Source organism: Streptopelia decaocto, assembly GCF_964273445.1.
Source record: "Streptopelia decaocto genome assembly, chromosome: 5".
Lineage (NCBI taxonomy): Eukaryota > Metazoa > Chordata > Aves > Columbiformes > Columbidae > Streptopelia > Streptopelia decaocto.
Genome location: NC_138659.1, coordinates 18089634 through 18108014, shown reverse-complemented (window position 1 = coordinate 18108014; position 18381 = coordinate 18089634). Strand labels below are relative to the sequence as shown.

General features: G+C 35.1%; 1 protein-coding gene across 1 annotated transcript in view; it reads left to right on the top strand.

The window, feature by feature from the left end:
• Window positions 1-18381, top strand: part of KCNT2 (potassium sodium-activated channel subfamily T member 2) — a 131364-nt gene that overhangs the window by 100400 nt on the left and 12583 nt on the right. The window contains exons 20-24 of the mRNA XM_082052817.1: window positions 464-569; window positions 844-1016; window positions 6255-6389; window positions 11464-11575; window positions 15567-15668. Of these exons, the coding sequence (XP_081908943.1) occupies window positions 464-569; window positions 844-1016; window positions 6255-6389; window positions 11464-11575; window positions 15567-15668 (628 nt within the window). The remainder of the gene's footprint in view (window positions 1-463; window positions 570-843; window positions 1017-6254; window positions 6390-11463; window positions 11576-15566; window positions 15669-18381) is intronic.

Here is an 18381-nt window from a genome sequence, read left to right as displayed (position 1 = left end):
TCCAACCATGCTGAAAGTATGTTATTAAAGCAAGAAGGTAGTGACCGCACTCATTCTTGATAAGTGTTTGAAAGAAAGATGGAGAAGGAAGAGAGGAAGTACCACAGGTATTTCTGTTTTCTTTCCTTCCTTAGAAGTTTCCAGTACACGTATTCAAAGCACTAGGACAGCGCATTGTGATATGTGAGCTCATTTCCAAACATGTCTATATGAAAAAACCCAAGCAAAATTCCTTTAGATCACAAAAGCAAGATAGCTCTCAGTAAATCATATCAAATTGGTTGAAACAACAAAATATATTCCCTCAGTCCTTACTAAACATAGTTCATTTCACATACTTAACTCTGCTAGTCTACAGAAAACTGCAAACCTTAGATATAGGTATAAATGTCGCATACAGTAGTTATATAGTCAACTGTGTTTCAGTAATTTGCTATACTGAAAAATGTTTGTTCTGTTCTAGGTATGCCAAAGGCTATCCTCCGTACTCTCCATATATTGGAAGCTCTCCCACATTTTGTCATCTTCTGCATGAAAAAGTACCCTTCTGTTGTCTAAGACTAGATAAGGTACAGGGAGTTTCTGTTGGATAAAACTGCATTCTCATTTGTCTCTTGCATCTGAACAGAGTTAAATTCTGGTTTCTGCTGAGAAATGAGGTTTGTTCAGCACTTGCTAAGCTGCAATACTTTCTTGTCCTTGTCATCACCAAGCATTTATTTATGTCTAATCGGGTCTATATCAGGTAATCTGATACAATTTTCTGTTTCTAAGGGTAAAAGCCTTTCATATCACAGCTAAATTATTCATATTCTCAGAATTTGTTTCTTATTTTGATTTTAGGGATGCCAACATAACTACTATGAAGACGCCAAAGCCTATGGATTCAAAAATAAATTGATTATAGTTGCAGCAGAAACTGCTGGAAATGGCTTATATAATTTTATTGTTCCACTCAGAGCCTATTATCGACCAAAGAAAGAACTAAATCCCATTGTATTACTCCTGGATAACCCGTAAGTATTTCTTTTGTTTGTGTCTGATAGGTTTTAAACTCATTTTACCATTATTCCAATAAATGATCACTCTTCACATGGCCAGCTTAAAATCAAAAACATTATGGCACATTTATCTTTGAGAAAAGTTGATGACACCGCCATATAGAAATTTGACTTTTTACTGACTGCAAATGGCCATAGTGAATTTGAATGTCTTTGTTCTTCATGGCCAGTGTTTCAGCTAAGTATTTCTTAAATATATGCAAACTTATGTGAATGTTACCGCTAAAATTAAATAACTTCATCAACACTGTAAAAAGCAAACTGTGTAACAGTTTTATAGCAACATGACAGCACTTTAGACAACAGTAACCTACTTAATACAAGGCATTTAGTGGCCTGGACCAGATAGGTATATTTTTAATAATTTTAGGTACTGAAGTAATCAGTTCTTTAAGCCAGTAGGACCCCCCTCCACACACACACATTTTATCTACAATTATATAAATTCATGGAAGAAAATTATAACCTGCAATGTTGTTGTTACTACCATATCTGTCTAGAGATCACTGAAATTCTTAGCCTTTCTTACATTTGCTGTTCGACATTAAAGACAAATTCTTCCCTGGCAAGATTGATTCATTTATAATCTGACTATGAATGAAAGGTCTTTTTTTTTTGTTGCAACACTTTGGTACTGCTCAAGTACTTAAAATCACAGTTTGGAAGACAAAAAAAATGGAGATTATCCATATACATAAAATCAGATCAAACTATAACTCAAAGAAATGGCAGCAGCAGAAATTTCTTACAGGTTCCAACTCCAGGCTGACACTTCCCTTTGCATATGTATGTTCTAGTTGAAGTGATCTGTTATACAAAGGCCTGCTGTGAAGTGTCCCACTTTTGCCTCAGACAGCTCTTTAGTGAAGCTGTATACACCTGCGTTTGCAAACCAGAAGCTTTTTAAAGTACATATGACACAAAGTGAATCATACAGATTACTAAAAGCCTAAACTGGGTTTAAGGATTTCTGAGTTGTGATTTTTTTTTAAGATTCCAAATGTGAGCACACAGCGTCCTCTAGTGCTTATTCTCTTTTGCAGCTTAGTGCCTGAGTTTACATACTTTCATGCTGTTGTGACATTTTATGGCTAAAACCACTTTTTGTTAGCATAAAGTAAAAGCTATGGTTGCTAATTAAACTAATACCCTTAGTGTTGTATCTCTCTATGAAACATTTGCAATGAGTCCTCTAAAAGGCAAGAATTCATGGGATGACAGAAGCCACCTAAAAAGCCAGTGTGCTTTTCATCCATGCACGAGGTGGAATTCAGGCTGCAATTCAAGTCAATTAGAATTTTGTAATTTACTTCACTGGACGAATGAAATCAGCCACCTTCAATGAAATTCTCTGTGCTTTGTTGTTATATTCGATTTTCTCTATTTATCAAGACAATTTATTACAGTATGCTTATTCCATTATCTACACATCTCATGTTTTAAGATTTTTGATGTTTCTTGGTATATAAGAATAAACACAGTAAAATTTATGATTAAAGAAACAATGCAATAAAATACAGTATCTTCATTTTCACATTCTATTTAAAAAATAAGGTTTCATCTAAGATTGTCTCATTGACTTGAATGGAGGTCTTAGTACAAAATATAAATGTTGATTGGGTTCCCACATTTTAATTAAAAATTCTCACTGCTTATTTCATGTATTCCTAACTCATAGATTGTAGTATAAGTTGGTAGTGTGTCTTTGATATCAGTCATTCATTCTTGTATTTGCAATTGTACTGTGCCATAAAATTTCTGATTTAAGAAGTGCACTTATTAACATAAGCATGGTAAATCTGATCATTCTTTATGATCACAGCAAACTGTTGATTCACAGCTTTCTGAATCCTATTTCCTGTTTAAAGTGGTATTATACTACCAAATTTTAAAATAGTTTGTTTTGTTTTAAGCTACCAGTTTATCAAAATGTTTTAGAAAAGATACTGCTGTTGTGATATTGTGTTTCATTTTGTAATCCCATCTGCTGCTTAGGCCAGATATGCATTTTCTGGATGCAATCTGTTGGTTTCCAATGGTTTACTACATGGTGGGCTCTATCGACAAGTAGGTGAAATAACTGTTAGAAAATTTAACATTGTAGTGCTCAGTGGTTTGTTGTGTGTATTGTCATTGCATGTTTAAGTGTCTTCTATTTGGAGATGATCTTTTTGCATGCATGGTTTGTGTCTGTGTGCTATAATTTGGGATTTCAAATTTATGACTTATGAAGGATATAATTAGTCAAAAGTATGACAGAGAGCACACATTAATATCTTCAAAAACTGTAAGATTAGCACTTATTTAGATGCATCAACATGTTTCTACAAATTGTGAGACTATAGCTCTGATTCTAGTGTCATTCTGTACTTAGTTGTAATTTGTTTTGATTTACTGACTAGTGTTTTGTAAAGATGGCTACAGAATGCAGACAGTACTGACAGTCTTGAATGTGTCCAACAGTCTTCATCTTCCACTACTTAATATATCACCTACTCCTACATTTCTGTCTTCACCTCTGCTAATATATATTTGCATATCTAGGTTTAGCAACATAAATTTAATGTGAAAATCCGGCAGAAACAAGAGAAGAGCAATGGCTCATTGGCGTTTTAGTAAAACTTCTGTGTGTAGAGCGTCAATTTAAAAAAGAAAATTATTTGCTTCACTACATAACTAATTTTGAGCTGGGGCTACAAACCCATAATACTCATTTCCTGCCCTGAATTACCATAATCCAGTTTCTCAGTGAGAATTCTGGAGATTGAATGTTTCTCTATCTCAACCTGTTGTAACAAGGGCTTTGAAACTTCTTATAATAGTGGTACAGTTACTTAAAGATTTACCTTGGTGATATCACAGTCACTGTGAGATTTGCCAAGCATCGAGAGAAATGTTTTTCAATTGCTACATTTCTTCCTCTAAGCCAAAAAAGTTGTCTCAGGTTGTTACGACCTATTACTTCTGTAACTCTTAATTCCACAACAATTATAAAAAGAATTCATACCAGCAGAATAATTGCATTGACTCAAAGTGTCCGAAATAATTAATACCTCAAAGATGTTAACCTGTTTTTATTAACATGGAAGAATAAGCTTTAATTTAATTTACTGAGTTTATTTGAAAAAGCAAGCCACCACATCCCTCCCTAAAGATGTTCTTTTGTTTTTAGAACTGAGTGCATTAAAAAACCAAAAGAAGTATATAGTCTTTGAAAGAAGTGATAATACAGAATTGTGCACTTTACAGTAGTGCTAGCATGAACTTCTGTATCTTTTCTGACAATGCAATTGCTTTAATTCCTGGCGCAATAACTAATTATATTTTGTAGTTTGTTGTTTTGGGTTTTTGTTTTGTTTTGTTTTGGTTTTTGTTGTTGTTTGTTTGTTGGTTTTTTTTTGACATCTCTTTTCACCAATAACAAGACTTTAAAAAATGTTATAAAATATCATATTATTCCCTGTGTTTTCCTAAACATGTTTTTAAATCCTACAATTAATAGAAGTTGATCATCTTGAGTTAAGAACTGCAATTTAAAATATACAAATTTTCCTTTCTTATTTGAGAGGTATAGAATACATTCCCAAACTGTGACCTACTATGTTTTAAGTATCTAAGATATTTGTCATTTGACCACCTGGCATGAAATGTCATCATCTTCGAGAGAAAAACACCAAAGGAATTCCTCTCATTTACCATTCCGTTTTGTTAGAAGAGGGTGGTCTGCAGAAAAATAGCTTTACCAAAATTCGTAGCTAGGATGAACTTCATAAAAATATGTCATCAAGCAGTAGAAATGTATTCTACAGTCTTCAGGTAAAAATGATAAGAGATCTGTAACTGAACAGATTTCCCAACTGTGTAGAAATCTATTTAGTATTAAGAAAGCTATAGCTAGAGTTACCTGAGAACACAAATCAGTTGAATGTAACTGGTAAAATGAGAATAACTGTTGAGTTTATGAAACTTTGAAATGCAGAAAATCTGGATATTTCAGAATATGCTTCTACTTTCAGGGATCAACTCAAAGAGAAAAAGCAGACATACTCAATTATAGGTCAGAATTCTACTTGTACACTGAAGTTGTTAATGTAGCCCATATAAAATACAGCCTTTCTGGTTTTGTAGTCAACCACTGATAATACTGCACGGATTCAAAAATAATTACATTATGCATTTGTTTTGGAAGAATATGTATAAGGTGTAAAGTAAATACCACTAATTTTTAGAGTTTTCCTTATCCAAAATTTCAAAAAGAATTTGTAATAGGTTGCATAACCGTAGGAACCTAAGAAGATAATTGCTGAAAGAAAAACTGTATCAGGACAATTAAAAATTAATAAATATTACAGATTGCCAAATGAGAAGCAATTATAATACCAAAACAGCTTTTCACCTTAGAAAGTAAACAGAATGATGCAAAAAATTTAGTTTCCCTTGGAAATAATGGATTTCACATTACTAGGTTCCCAGCAGTCTTTATCATTACAGAAAAGTGTTTTCTAAACTTTTAAAAAAGTGCTTGGTTCCTGGGGAAAATATTATTGTTAAAACAACAAACATGCTTCATTTTGGAAACAAAGCTATAATTGGAAGTGTAACTCTGTGGTCTGTGAGTACTTTCTATGGTCAGGCTTCACAGCAAGTTTCGCCCAGCAGAGTGCAGAGTTTTACTGACGTACAGCTGCTCCTAAAAACCTCATGACAACCCTCCAATTCACAGATCAACCTAAAAGAGGAATGTATTAAATGTTCTTGCAGAACATTTATTAGCATTTTGAAACCGAAATATAATTTTGGGAAAGAGCAACTCAAAGCATTTATTTCAGGCCTTTTATTGCCAAAATGAACTGCAATGAAGCAAGTTGCTGCAGCATGTAAGCACAGGCTGTCTTCCCAAGTAACTGTTAAAGGCTTATTTTTAAAAGTTGAAATAAATTTATCATTTTAGCAAAAGGAGAGGGACTGTAACAACCTACTGCATTCTGTATGACTTCAAGGAAAATAATAATTTATATCCTTTCTATCAATTAATTGAGATGTTATGCTTGATATAGATTTGAACTTATGTACATGGAGATGAAGGGAACCAGCAACTCAGCCTGTGATCAGCAAATTCCAACCATTCCTAATCATTTAAGTGTTCCATATTTAAGTTGTTTGTTTCTTTCTCCCCCTTTCTCTTCACAAAAGCCTAGATGACTTATTAAGATGTGGGGTCACCTTTGCAGCTAATATGGTGGTGGTGGACAAAGAAAGTACAATGAGTGCTGAGGAAGACTACATGGCGGATGCAAAGACTATTGTAAATGTTCAAACACTCTTTAGGTAAGGCATTTTGGCAATCTATCTATACCTCTTCATTAATTGTGAAATACTTGATGCCTTTTGTACTCAGATATATTTTTTTTTTCCTTTCTTCTATTTAAGTTTTGTCTTACATGGATTTGTGTTTTACATGGGCAAACCTTTTCCCACCCTGCTGAGCAGTACACTCAGAGTACTGAGGTATTCTCCTGAAAGCTCAGATTAAATTCTGTGCATCCCACAACTGGGTGATCATTTTAAAAGTCAGCTGTCAGGTTTGCAGGAAGGAAAATAAAATTACTCTTGAAGACTTAGGACCAAAGATAGCTGAGAAAATATATTTTTCCTCACTGCAGCAGTCTTTCACAGTAATAACAAAGGCAGAATGAAAAGCAGATCCTTCTAAGAGGTAAAGAATGCATCACTATGAAGTTAGTAGTAAGTGTTCACATTTTGAATATTTAGTTTTGAACAAAAATGAGGTAAAAACCTCACATGTATGCAACATTACATATGACAACAACATACTATCAATAAGAGTCATGAAGGAATAACTGAATACAGAGTGAAAAAATGGTCAGTTTAGCAAAGAGGCAAATGAGGCAGTGCTGTGATGAAGAACTTAACTGAGATTTCCTGTTCTTTTGAGAATCTCTCCTGATTAAACCCTCACTTTGTGTTGAAAGCCTCACTTGTGTTTTGGTACTTGTTCCAACAAATACTAAAAGATACATGTCTGTTTAAACTGAAAAGTTCTTACTTAAAAACCAAACCAAAACACAAAAAACCCAGACACACTATACAGTCAAGTATGAAATGCCTCCCTGATTTGGGGCTTAAGCCTCATGCTTTCCTTTGTTCATCCCATTAAGACCTGGACAAAACGAGTTCCTTCCCTAGGGGATGCCGTATTATTCAGCATTGCTGACATTTTCTGTGTCAAAAGCCTTCCAGATGAGACCAGAGAGAGGTGCATAGTATAAGTCTTCTGAATCTGTGTTTCAGAAAGCTCAACTTATTAAAATTTTATTTGAAGGGAGAGATTTTTTTTTTCTAATGCAACCACATGAGAATGCAGTTAAATGCTTTTTGCATTTCTGAATGTGCTCAAAAGAAGGAAAACCTATCTTACGTGAGAAACTTTAGTTCTGTCTTTTTCTGACTCTGAGTTTTTGAATTTGTACCTAATACTAACACAGGTGTGTGTGTGTTTCATAATCACACCTAAATTTAATTTAGAAACAATAATGGAATGGGCTAGAGTATCTCACTGAGGTTGTGACATACCTCAGTTTTTCAGAAATATATTTTACTCCCAAATATAAAACAGAAAGATTAGCTGAATAATAAAACTCACAAAGCACCAGTTGATTTTTTCTGTAGTTGTGTTCTATGTCGTAAAAGCTACTAAACAAAAAAACACAAATCAAACAAACAAAAATCATAGCAGTACACTATGTACTATAGGTATCCAACTACAACTTAGCATATAATCATTCCGTTGTCTAGCACAATGCTTACAACTAGGTGGCAGCTTTAAATCAAGTATTAACTATATGTCTGGTTCAGTATAATTTTAAGACTGCATTATACTTTTTACAAATATCAAAAGAATTCTGAATAAATAATCTTGGTTCGCCACTTAACAGAAAACTTTGTGAACTTTCACGGGTAGTGTATTTTATATTTTTTTCTATTTTTTCCCTAGAACACATACAATAATTTCACTGCATTTTTATCTTATCTAAAAGTTGTAGAAATAAGTAAGCTTTGGGAAGAGGCATAAGGTAGAGGCATTTACCTGTTCTACACAATAAACTACATTCATTGCACGAGGGTAAATATGTGTAAAGATTTTTTTGTTACTTAATAATAGCTAATAATATCAGAAACTAATGAAAAAGGGGTGGGACATAGTGGGAAACAACAGCATTTAACACAAACCATAGCGTTAAAGGATTTTAAACTACTGCTGTTTTGCTAATACATACCGTTCTCGAAGACACATCAATGAAAAAGATTCCACTTAAGTCACACCAAGTGAAATCAGAAGATACAGGGTAATCTAAACCTCATTGATTTGATTGACGCAGATCATCAAGGGTTGTGGACAAGCCTGAGGAGGTGACCTAAGTGTGCTGCAGTACTGTCTGGCCTCGCTTAGCAATTCTCATATACCTGCTCTGGCATTATTTCCTGATTACATAAATTAGTAATCTTGTTTTACCAGAAGAGTTGCCCCCACACACACACTTTAAGGATAGATGCATTGTTTATAATGACAGGGTTATTATAGCTTTAAGGCTAGAAACTGTGCCATACCAATTAGAACTGTGACACACAACTAGCTTATCTGACTTAATTACAGTTAAAAGGAGTAAAGAAGTGTGACTCAAATGATCACACTGACTAAGAAAGGAAATCTTTAATCCGTTGGATGGGAAAGAACAAGGAGAAATTACTGGTTTTGGACTGTGTCCTAGCCATGCTTTTCACTTTTTAATATGAAAGCCAACCATTGAGTGCCTTTTGACAGTTGTGAGTCCACTTTAACAAAATAGTGGGTTCCATCAGGTACTAATTCTGTACTACAAGGAGTATTTATATTTACTCTCGCCTTCTGTTAATTAATGGGTTTAAATGCTGGTGTTTGGGAGGCCCTGTTTTTAAGTTTTTATGAGCGTACGTCTTGAAGGCTGTGTTTCAAGTACTTCAAGAAGCCCTTTGACAGCAGCACACCTAACAAGTCAATAGTTTGGCTGGTATCTAGCAGTCAGCAGCAACATATAGATAAATCAAATGGGGTGTTGTGGGGGCATTACATTGTTTTCTTAGTTTATCCTTTTTGGTTCAGGAAAGAACTAAATGTACATTTTGCTTGTCTGATTCCCAAATACCGGGTCAGCAGCAACCCAAGTCTTCCTTCCATCAGGCTGATTATGGCTTCTTCTACCCCATTCAGTCCTCTTTTACCAGAATGGGATAGAAAAGAGGCATCTTTGCACAGGAGTAGCCTGCTCTGGTGCTGAAAGCTTGTGGGCAGTGTGCCTTACACCCAGGACAGGAAGCAATCTGGCCCTGACTGCCGTGAACTCATTTCCCCTAATCCTGCCAAAAGGCACACAAAGTAAAATATGAATTTTACCAATACCGTGTTTGAAACTGATTTCCTATTATAAATCGGTTTTCATATCTTGCTGATAAATTAAACCCATCTTTAACAGAAACCTAGTAACCTGCATTTTTTTCTGAAAGTTGTGTATATTTTATCATCAGATCAGCTTATAATTTCCTGTTGCTCTTAGTTCTGCATGTTATATTGTTAGTCTCCAAACATGAATGCCTGTCCCTTAATACAGCAATACAAGAAAATTTCCAGCCAGTAGAAGCTTAAATAATTATATGATACAGAATTAATGCAGAGGAAAGTTGTTCTCCTTCCTCAGAACTTTAACACATTTGTTAAGCTACTTAGTAAGTACAAGTTCATACCTGCAAGTGTGATATTATCAGGGTTTTTTTTTAATTTACATGAGCACTTCACAGGTTTTTATAACAGCATAAAAGTGAAAACATACCACAGTTGTATCTCAAGGGTGTGGTTGTCATGTATTTAATCAATATGTGTAGACTCAATTCCCTAAGGGCTTAATCTTTAGCAGGACATAAGTAGATTTTGTATAACAATACCGCACCACTCAGTTTGTATCAAATTCTGACTGCAAGAGCTAAAAAGGTACAGAAATTCCCAAGCATGCACAATGCCTTTCAAACTACAGTGCACACAAATGGTCATTGTTAAGTGATTCACATTCTCAGCCAGTTTGCCAAGTCCATTTTTCCTTATATGATCTCATGGGGACAAGATAACTGCTAGCATAAGGATGGCTGGCATTACTACCATCATATGATCAGAACATGTTTGGGATTGTGTGATCATTAGCAATCTACCTTTGGACATCAACACACCTAGGAAACTATTGCAATAAGATGGCATTAACACTTACTGACAGATAGCTTTTACATACGTTTCCTCACACTTAGGCTCTGCTTGAATTGCCATTTCAGTGACGTTCCTCCCTACAAAAATGAGGGGAAAAGACTAAAGACTTGCAAAAAGGTACATCGCATTCCATTTGACACTAACTTACTAAATTCAGCTTTCAAGAAAACCACTTTAATTTTTATCTCAATTAAACAGAAGACTCATTAATGATGTCATTAGCACTACAATTATCTCTTGTCACATGTAGATAAGTACTTTCAGGATCTGCAGAACAGACTACAAATGCACATCTCATTTTCTGATACCGATCTGTAGAGAAAATAAATAATCTGATTTCTATTTCACATTGTTTAATATTTATTATCATAAACTATAAATTTATTTCCAGTTCTTGTTGCCCTGAGGGATGGGGAGCGGCTCATTAGTCTCCTTCATGAAAATCTATGTAATTCAGCCAGATCAGAGTTAAACTTTCTTCACTCTTTTATTGTTAGTGGAAGCCTTGATTAGTGTTAACTTATACATGTTTTGTATATGTAAATATTTCAGAGTGACAATATAAGCATACATAAGCACAGATTTTCTCAGCAATTTAAATTGCTGAACTCTAAAGAAGTATCAATTTTCATCTGCATTGATCAGTCTGTGGACATAGAGCATATAAACAGAACTCAGAAAAAAAAATGGAAAGAGTACATGAGTGGGTTCTAATAAAATAGTAGTTTACACACACCAGATACCAAGTGCAGGCTATATAGTTTTGCATCTTTTGTTGTTTGCATTTGTCATGTTAGAAGTTATTCAATAAAATCTCTGGTAATGAAATTAAGTGGTTCCTTTCTAGCATTAAAATATTTTATAAGCTCAACCTTTGAATGTATGTTTGCTTCTTTGTGAGTTCTACCAATCATGTTTTGTAGTTTCCTCTGCTATTATACCAGCATTTATTTATGCCAAAAACCACCACAGGTTTCAGGCACTTCATTAAAAGCATGAACATGAGCACAAGCTATATAGCATCATGTAGAGCCTCATATTTCTGAATTTTTATAATCAGAGGTGTAACTGTTACATTCTTTTAAAATACAGGTTGTTCTCAAGCCTAAGCATTATCACAGAACTAACTCACCCAGCCAATATGAGATTCATGCAGTTCAGAGCCAAAGACTGCTATTCCCTTGCTCTGTCCAAATTGGAAAAGGTAAGGAGATTTGCCTCCCCAACCCCCGATTTAAGTGTTATAATTTTAACACTCTTTCTGATTTTATAACAAGTGGAAATGGTGAGATAATTCTATGGTTGCAGAGCTAATGTAAAAGATTATTTTTTCCAAATTAGAATGAATCTGATTTGCATTCCATCACTTCACAACATAATATTAATCCAGCAACCCTCTGGACAGAGTTGGACACAGAATTTGCTCAAGGAAAACTGAATATTTTTGAATATCTGAATATTTAGAGAATATGGTTTTTAAGATGCTGCCACAGGCAATTAATATGGAAAATATTGTAATTGACTAAACACTTGAAAATGTATACAGGTTTTATTATAATGCCTTTTTTTTATTGTGATTCACTTTAAAGGCACTATTATTCCGTATTGCGTATACATTTCCAGGTATCTGTACGGAGTATTTGCAATACTGTGACAGTTTGAGAACATCAATTATTCTCGGTCGAAGGCAGTCCTAGTGACCATAAGGATAGTAACACAACTTAAATACTAGATAAAACCTTCATATTCTATATATTCTAGTGCATGTGTTGGCATCTCCAAGCTATGGAACAGGGAGGCTGTACAGAGATAAGTTTAATTTCATTTCTTTGTCCAAAATACTATTACTAAAACATTAGATGGAATATACAAACTAATTTTGTGCATCTGTTTAACTTGGTAAATTCCAAGATAAGCCTCTTTTTCACAGATCTTAGCTGGTGATCTGATCTACCTACCTCTGCAGCCCACAAACCTTACAGTATCACCTTCGTGGTCTTTCAGGCCCTTTTCTGAGTTTATGAGAGTGAGACAGATAATATCACTGTGCCAGTGTTCAGGGATCTTTCACTCCAGTCATCTCTTTCTCCCCTTGCTATCAGTCTAGTTATTGCTGCTAGGTTCTCTCATGTAGGCTCCCAGTCTCTTCACCTCAGATATCTTGCATATCTTAGAAAAATTGAATATATGATGAAATCATTGTCATTATACAGAATTAGCATATAATTTCCATTTCCTAGCTGTAGAGTAGATTTCCGAGATTTTGTGGATTTCAAATATTTCAGTATTTACTGTATAACATTCGCATAGATAATTTTAATATATATTCAATAAAAACCAGCCTTTTCATACAAACATATCTTTGTAGGCCATCTCCCACTTCCTTACACAGGAATCTAATTCAAGGCTATGTTCCAAACTAACTTAGTTCCTTGGTGTACTATAACTGTCAGCAATTTACTTTTTTTCAATATGTTCCCTTGATCTGAATAGTTTAGTGATAAGGGGAGATAACAATAGTAAGAGCTTTCCCCGCATGTGGTATCTAAAGTTGCTTCTGGAATACTCCATGGGCTGCAGTCTGCTTCAATGTAGTGAAACCAGGATTTTTATCTCAGTTCTCTTTCTTGCTTTACATAGGCTCCTTCATTTTTCAAGCAAAGGTTCTGGAAATAACTAGAAATAGTTTCATTTCTTCCCTAACTTTATTAATTTATTGTGCAAATGTAAAGTTGTCAATACAGTTGGAAGCTAAACAGTTAATTAACTTCCTATCCAAACTACACTATCCTAAAATAGAGGTAGATAAATTACCTTAAAGAAAGAACATTTTCTCTATTGCTGTTGAAGTTGCCTGCTGGTGATATTTCCCACTCATTTCATCTTAACATTTACAGGGAGTGCTTCACAGGTGGTGCTGTAGTTCATTTGATGTTTCAGAACTCCCTCATGCAAAATGAAAGGCCATTAAAAACTCGAGTAAAAATTATCTAATGCAGTCAAATGTACAGTTGATTGTTATTTCTGCATTAAGCACCTCACTTTGAGAAAGACTACAAAAGTCGGGCAAGTTGTCTTCAGGTAGCACTGAAACACATGTGCAAAACTGACTTCAACCTAATGGGCTGCAGAAGAAAGACATGCAAATGGGAGAAGTCCATCTGCTGTTGCAGCTGCAGCTTTCCTCATTTTAGAAATAAATAAATCTGAACACAAACTCAGAACTGACGTAAGAGGAAGCAACGGCCCTTATACAACAGAGAAAAGGAAAAACAAAATACCCATGATCTAAACTTAAAAATTATGTTCTCCATTTGTCTTAGAATATCTTGGCTAAGATTCACACTTTAGTTTCCCATGATTTTTTTTTTTTTTTTTTATTTTGCAATTAAATATCTCAGGTCTTAACTGAAGGATAAAAATTCTAAACCTTTAAGTGATCATTGTAAAATATATGTAAACTCATGTCTTTTAATCAAACCAACACTATGATTTCATATATTCTGCAGGGATAAGCACGTACTTGTTAGGTTAGCAGAAATCTGTCTGGGGTAGCCCAGTATATTTGCAGTGATACACACAAAGCCAAACATTTTTCTCCTTCAATTAAGGACAGGGCATGCTGTCCTCCATTTGTTTTTCATGTTGTTCATGTTTTAAGCAGATTTGATGTAACATTAAGTAATAGCAGACAGTAATGGGATATATAAATTGGTACCTCTTAATTGGTTTCTTATTTTAGATGGATCTCTAATGATTTAATCAGCTACAATTCTAAAACTGTATAAATAATTAACGTACACATTTGGCAGGTTTTTAGAAAGCTGTTCCAGATCAACAACAGAAAATGAATCTGTTCTCGGAAAAAGGGTAGAACAGAATCAATTAAGACCACATAGTCCAAAATATTGCAAACTGTTCTAGAGACGAAGTGTTATTGATCCAAACTCCCTGACGTCAAGAAAGGTACTGCAAATAGGTTTCCATGCCCAGATTTCTGATCAGTCTTTTATCTGACATGGGCAAAAAATGACATTTGCCAAAACTAGCAGTGCACTGATTAGGCCCTGTAATAAGCCACTACCTCTGTCACCTTTATATATTCTCAGCATGACCTCCAGGGCCTCTCCCACTCCCCAAATCCTTGTGTGTTTCTTAAAGCAACTTTGCATTTTTTGTACACAACAGTTGGAGCCTATCATGGCAGTTCCCTTATTACTGTCTATATTGGAGTAGAACATATTAAATCACGATGGGCCCTAGGTCTCTTTCAGTCACTGATGGAGTGGCCAAAACAAGGCTTCAGGTTAGTTTGGAGTTGGTACTTTCTTATTCATATCAGAATTAACTGTTCTGAAGGAACAGGTATTTATTTAGAAACATTAAAAGGATAATGAACCCTAAAAAGGATTTGATACAAATATAGATGGGGATAGAAAAGAGAGAAATAAACTTAAAAGCTTATGTACTTGTCCTCTGGACAGATATTTTCTCTGGTAGTCTGACAATATGCAAACCCAAAAGGAATAATTAGTTAACTTCAAATGAAATGGCCTGTATGGAGGAAGCATATACTAAGAACTTTTCAAAACCACAAGTGTGTACACCTGTTATTACTTAGAAAGAAAGCTGTAAAAATTCTGAACTTCATTACTTGAGCAAAGCAACAACCATAGGAAGAGTCAGGGTGAAGTAAAGATCTCTATCTAATGATAGCTGTGTCTTAAAATGTCATCTATGTATGTGAAGTCCTACAGGATGCACTCATGCCATGATCTTTTATTTGCATTCCTAGAAATGATCTAAGTAGTTATATCTCCTTCCTCATTAATCCAAAAAGTGTTTGCTGGGCATCACACTTATCGTGAAATAAAACTGCTGGAGCACTCTGGCTTCTACATCTACAGCAGTCCCTGGGAATTGAATAAATCTGCAAGTAATAAAGCAGACCTCAGGGCAAAGTAAAAATTGTGTTTCTGACAAATCTCTTTTAAGGAAGAAGAAAAAAACCCACACAAGCCTGTAATAAGAGATAGAATGATACAATAAAATAAATTTTTAAAAGTGGGGAGAATAAACCTCCAAACTTCCATTTCAAAATAAAACTAATAAGAAAACTAATAATTTGATGTTTTTGTTATAGTCTTTCCAAATCCAGCATTAAAAGTATTTTCTCATTTTTCATTCCTTAACAGAAAGAGCGGGAGAAGGGATCTAATCTGGCATTTATGTTTCGACTGCCATTTGCTGCCGGCAGGGTTTTCAGCATCAGTATGTTGGATACACTGCTTTATCAGGTACTATGAACAACAATGTGACTTATTTTAACACAGACATGTAACACCTATTTCATTGTACTGAGCTGTTAGATGACCCTGTTTTCCTACGTACCAGCCATTAATGTGCATGTCTGTACCAGGAACAAAGGCAAACGGTAATGGAGCGTGTTCCACGTAACAGTACTAGCTCAGTTATGAACCCAAAAATCACCTTATCCTTGCACAAATTCTGTTGTTAAACAGTATAATACTGTTTGTGAATGGGGATGTGCATAGAGACACTGGAGTGCGCACGTGGACACTCGTTCACTGGCACAGGGGTAAGTTTTGATAAGGCCTACATAAAATACAAATTATACAGACTAACAACACTTTTACTCTGCAATAAAAAGGCAGTGCCCATTCCCACAAAGTAGTGTCTCTAACCGTGAAAATCAACAATTACTTTCATGAGTAATTTATCAGTCATCTGCATTTGCTGATAGAGGCCTTTATTACTTAATTGTGTCCTGTCCTCTTACTCATGTTGACTAGCCCACCACATGACCAATCATCCTGTCTTAAAGTAACCTGTTCTAGCCCTAAAAAGAAATACATGCAGTGGTTACAAAGAGATAGTGGGGGAAGACAAGGCAGCGCTGAACCTTGTTGCCCAAGAATCCAGGACAGAGCTCCTCATGGAAAAAGAAGTGATGACAGTAAGTGGGGATAAGGGAAGGGCAATGGCTTCAGGCAGTTGAAGAAACAATATATCAGACAATATGTGGTCAGTACAAATGAAGGTAGAAGTTGCTGATTTCAGGGTGGAAAAAAGGAGAATATTGCCCTCGCTCCTTAGCCATGATCACCTTTCTGCACACCCTGACACACTGGGATGCCCAAGCAGCAGCCCCTGGCACTAGCACTAGCCTTCAAGGATCTAGCTATGCAGAATAAGCAGCAACACCACCGTCACCCATGTAGTCTGCTCACCTAAGCAGCCACCTGCTCTGCCTATGTGTAGAGGTAGCCTGTGGATGCTTTTGTATTCAGGTGCTAAACATTCTTTCAGGAAAATTAGTTTAGTTGGTATTTAGTGCATTAAAGGTGTTCTTTCATCTCAATTCTACTTCCAAATAAATTCTCTGAAAGCAAATTCAACATAAACAGAAAAATTCCCAGAGCTAAGCTTTTCTAAAAACGTCATTAATATATAAAACAATTGTGTATATGAACAGGTACTGAAAGCAGATAAGCCAACAGATGTAAAGCCATTTAGCAAATTATATATGTTTTTGAAATTAATGTATTTGCTTATAAAACATATTTTTAATCACGTCCCAGAATATCAACATCACATACGGAATTTTTTTTTAAGAAGTAGATTAAGACACCTAGGTAGAAACAGATCTGTCATCATCAACTTCAGTATTTTCTTCTGTCATCAGTAACTTCAGTATTTTACATTTGCTCCTAGGCATGATCAGTCATGCTATGACTTGACAGAGTAAAACCATTCACCAGAAAGTGTTTAAAACAAAAAAAAACCCCTACACTAATTCTCACTCAATTTCCACACATTCCTTCTTTGAACTCCTACTTCTCAGGTGAACTGTTATTTTTCTAGAATTATCTTTCTTATTCAAAGTTACAAATACTGTAACAGCTAGTTCTCTCTGTTCATTTTCATGGTCCTACCCTTTTCTGTATGACGTCGTTTTCTTCTGCATGCAAGGAACATAGTAAATGACATGGGAAACAGCAGGGTTCATCTGGTGCTTCCTATTTTGGCCCAAAAGCTTTGAGTTATCTTTAGGACACTGATTGAAAAATGAAAACTTGGTCTAGCATATCCTTTTGAATACATTTGGTAATCTAGTGATAATCCCATAGCATAAATGATGCAGCCAAGATAATTAATAAGGTTACAAAATATGTGTGCTTTTCAAGAAGGTGATCATTGGCATTTACCCCATCACAACTGGAAGATTACCAGTACGAAAATTAAAATAGTTGAATCATTATGTATTGAGGAAATCTGTCTAGCTTCTGAGTTTAAACAAATTCAGATGACAGAACTCTGAAGGATTTATATAACACTTTTGTAAGGTATTTCTTTATTAAAACCCATTTTCTAGCTCCATATCTGCATTAAGACAAAAGAGCTAATTGTGTTCCAACAAAGACTGATAGCCTGCCTTGAATGCCACCCTACCACACCTAAAAAGAGGTGGCAATGAACAGTCCTGCCACAGTTAGCAGAGCACTCACATGGCCCTCTGATTCCAGCAGCCCAACTCATAAGAAGTAGAAATACCTCTCATTTTAGCTGATGTACTGTCTGTTCCCCGTCTTAGTCTACACTTCTACATTTATCTTTATTTTTACCTTTTAATCCATCAGCAAAACACTTTAGTTAGCAGAGCAAGAAGCCTGACCTCAGATAAGGCAGATCAACCCTTAAAAAAATAATTTGAATTAACGTAATAGCAGTGTCACCTTAGTATCGCCCGCTGCTCAGTACTGCAGTTCCATCTAACATACAACAGCATTTATTTTGCACAAGAGCTCGTTATTATAACTTCACACCTAGTAAGGCTAACACCTTACTTCCATGGATCTTACATCTAATGTTCATCTTTGCTTTCACAGTGCCTTATTATGCCTTAGTCTATTTGAATCCTGTATGTAACTGAATTCGTATGCAGAACCAAATAAGAAAACCTACTTTATGTAAGCAGATTTAGCACAA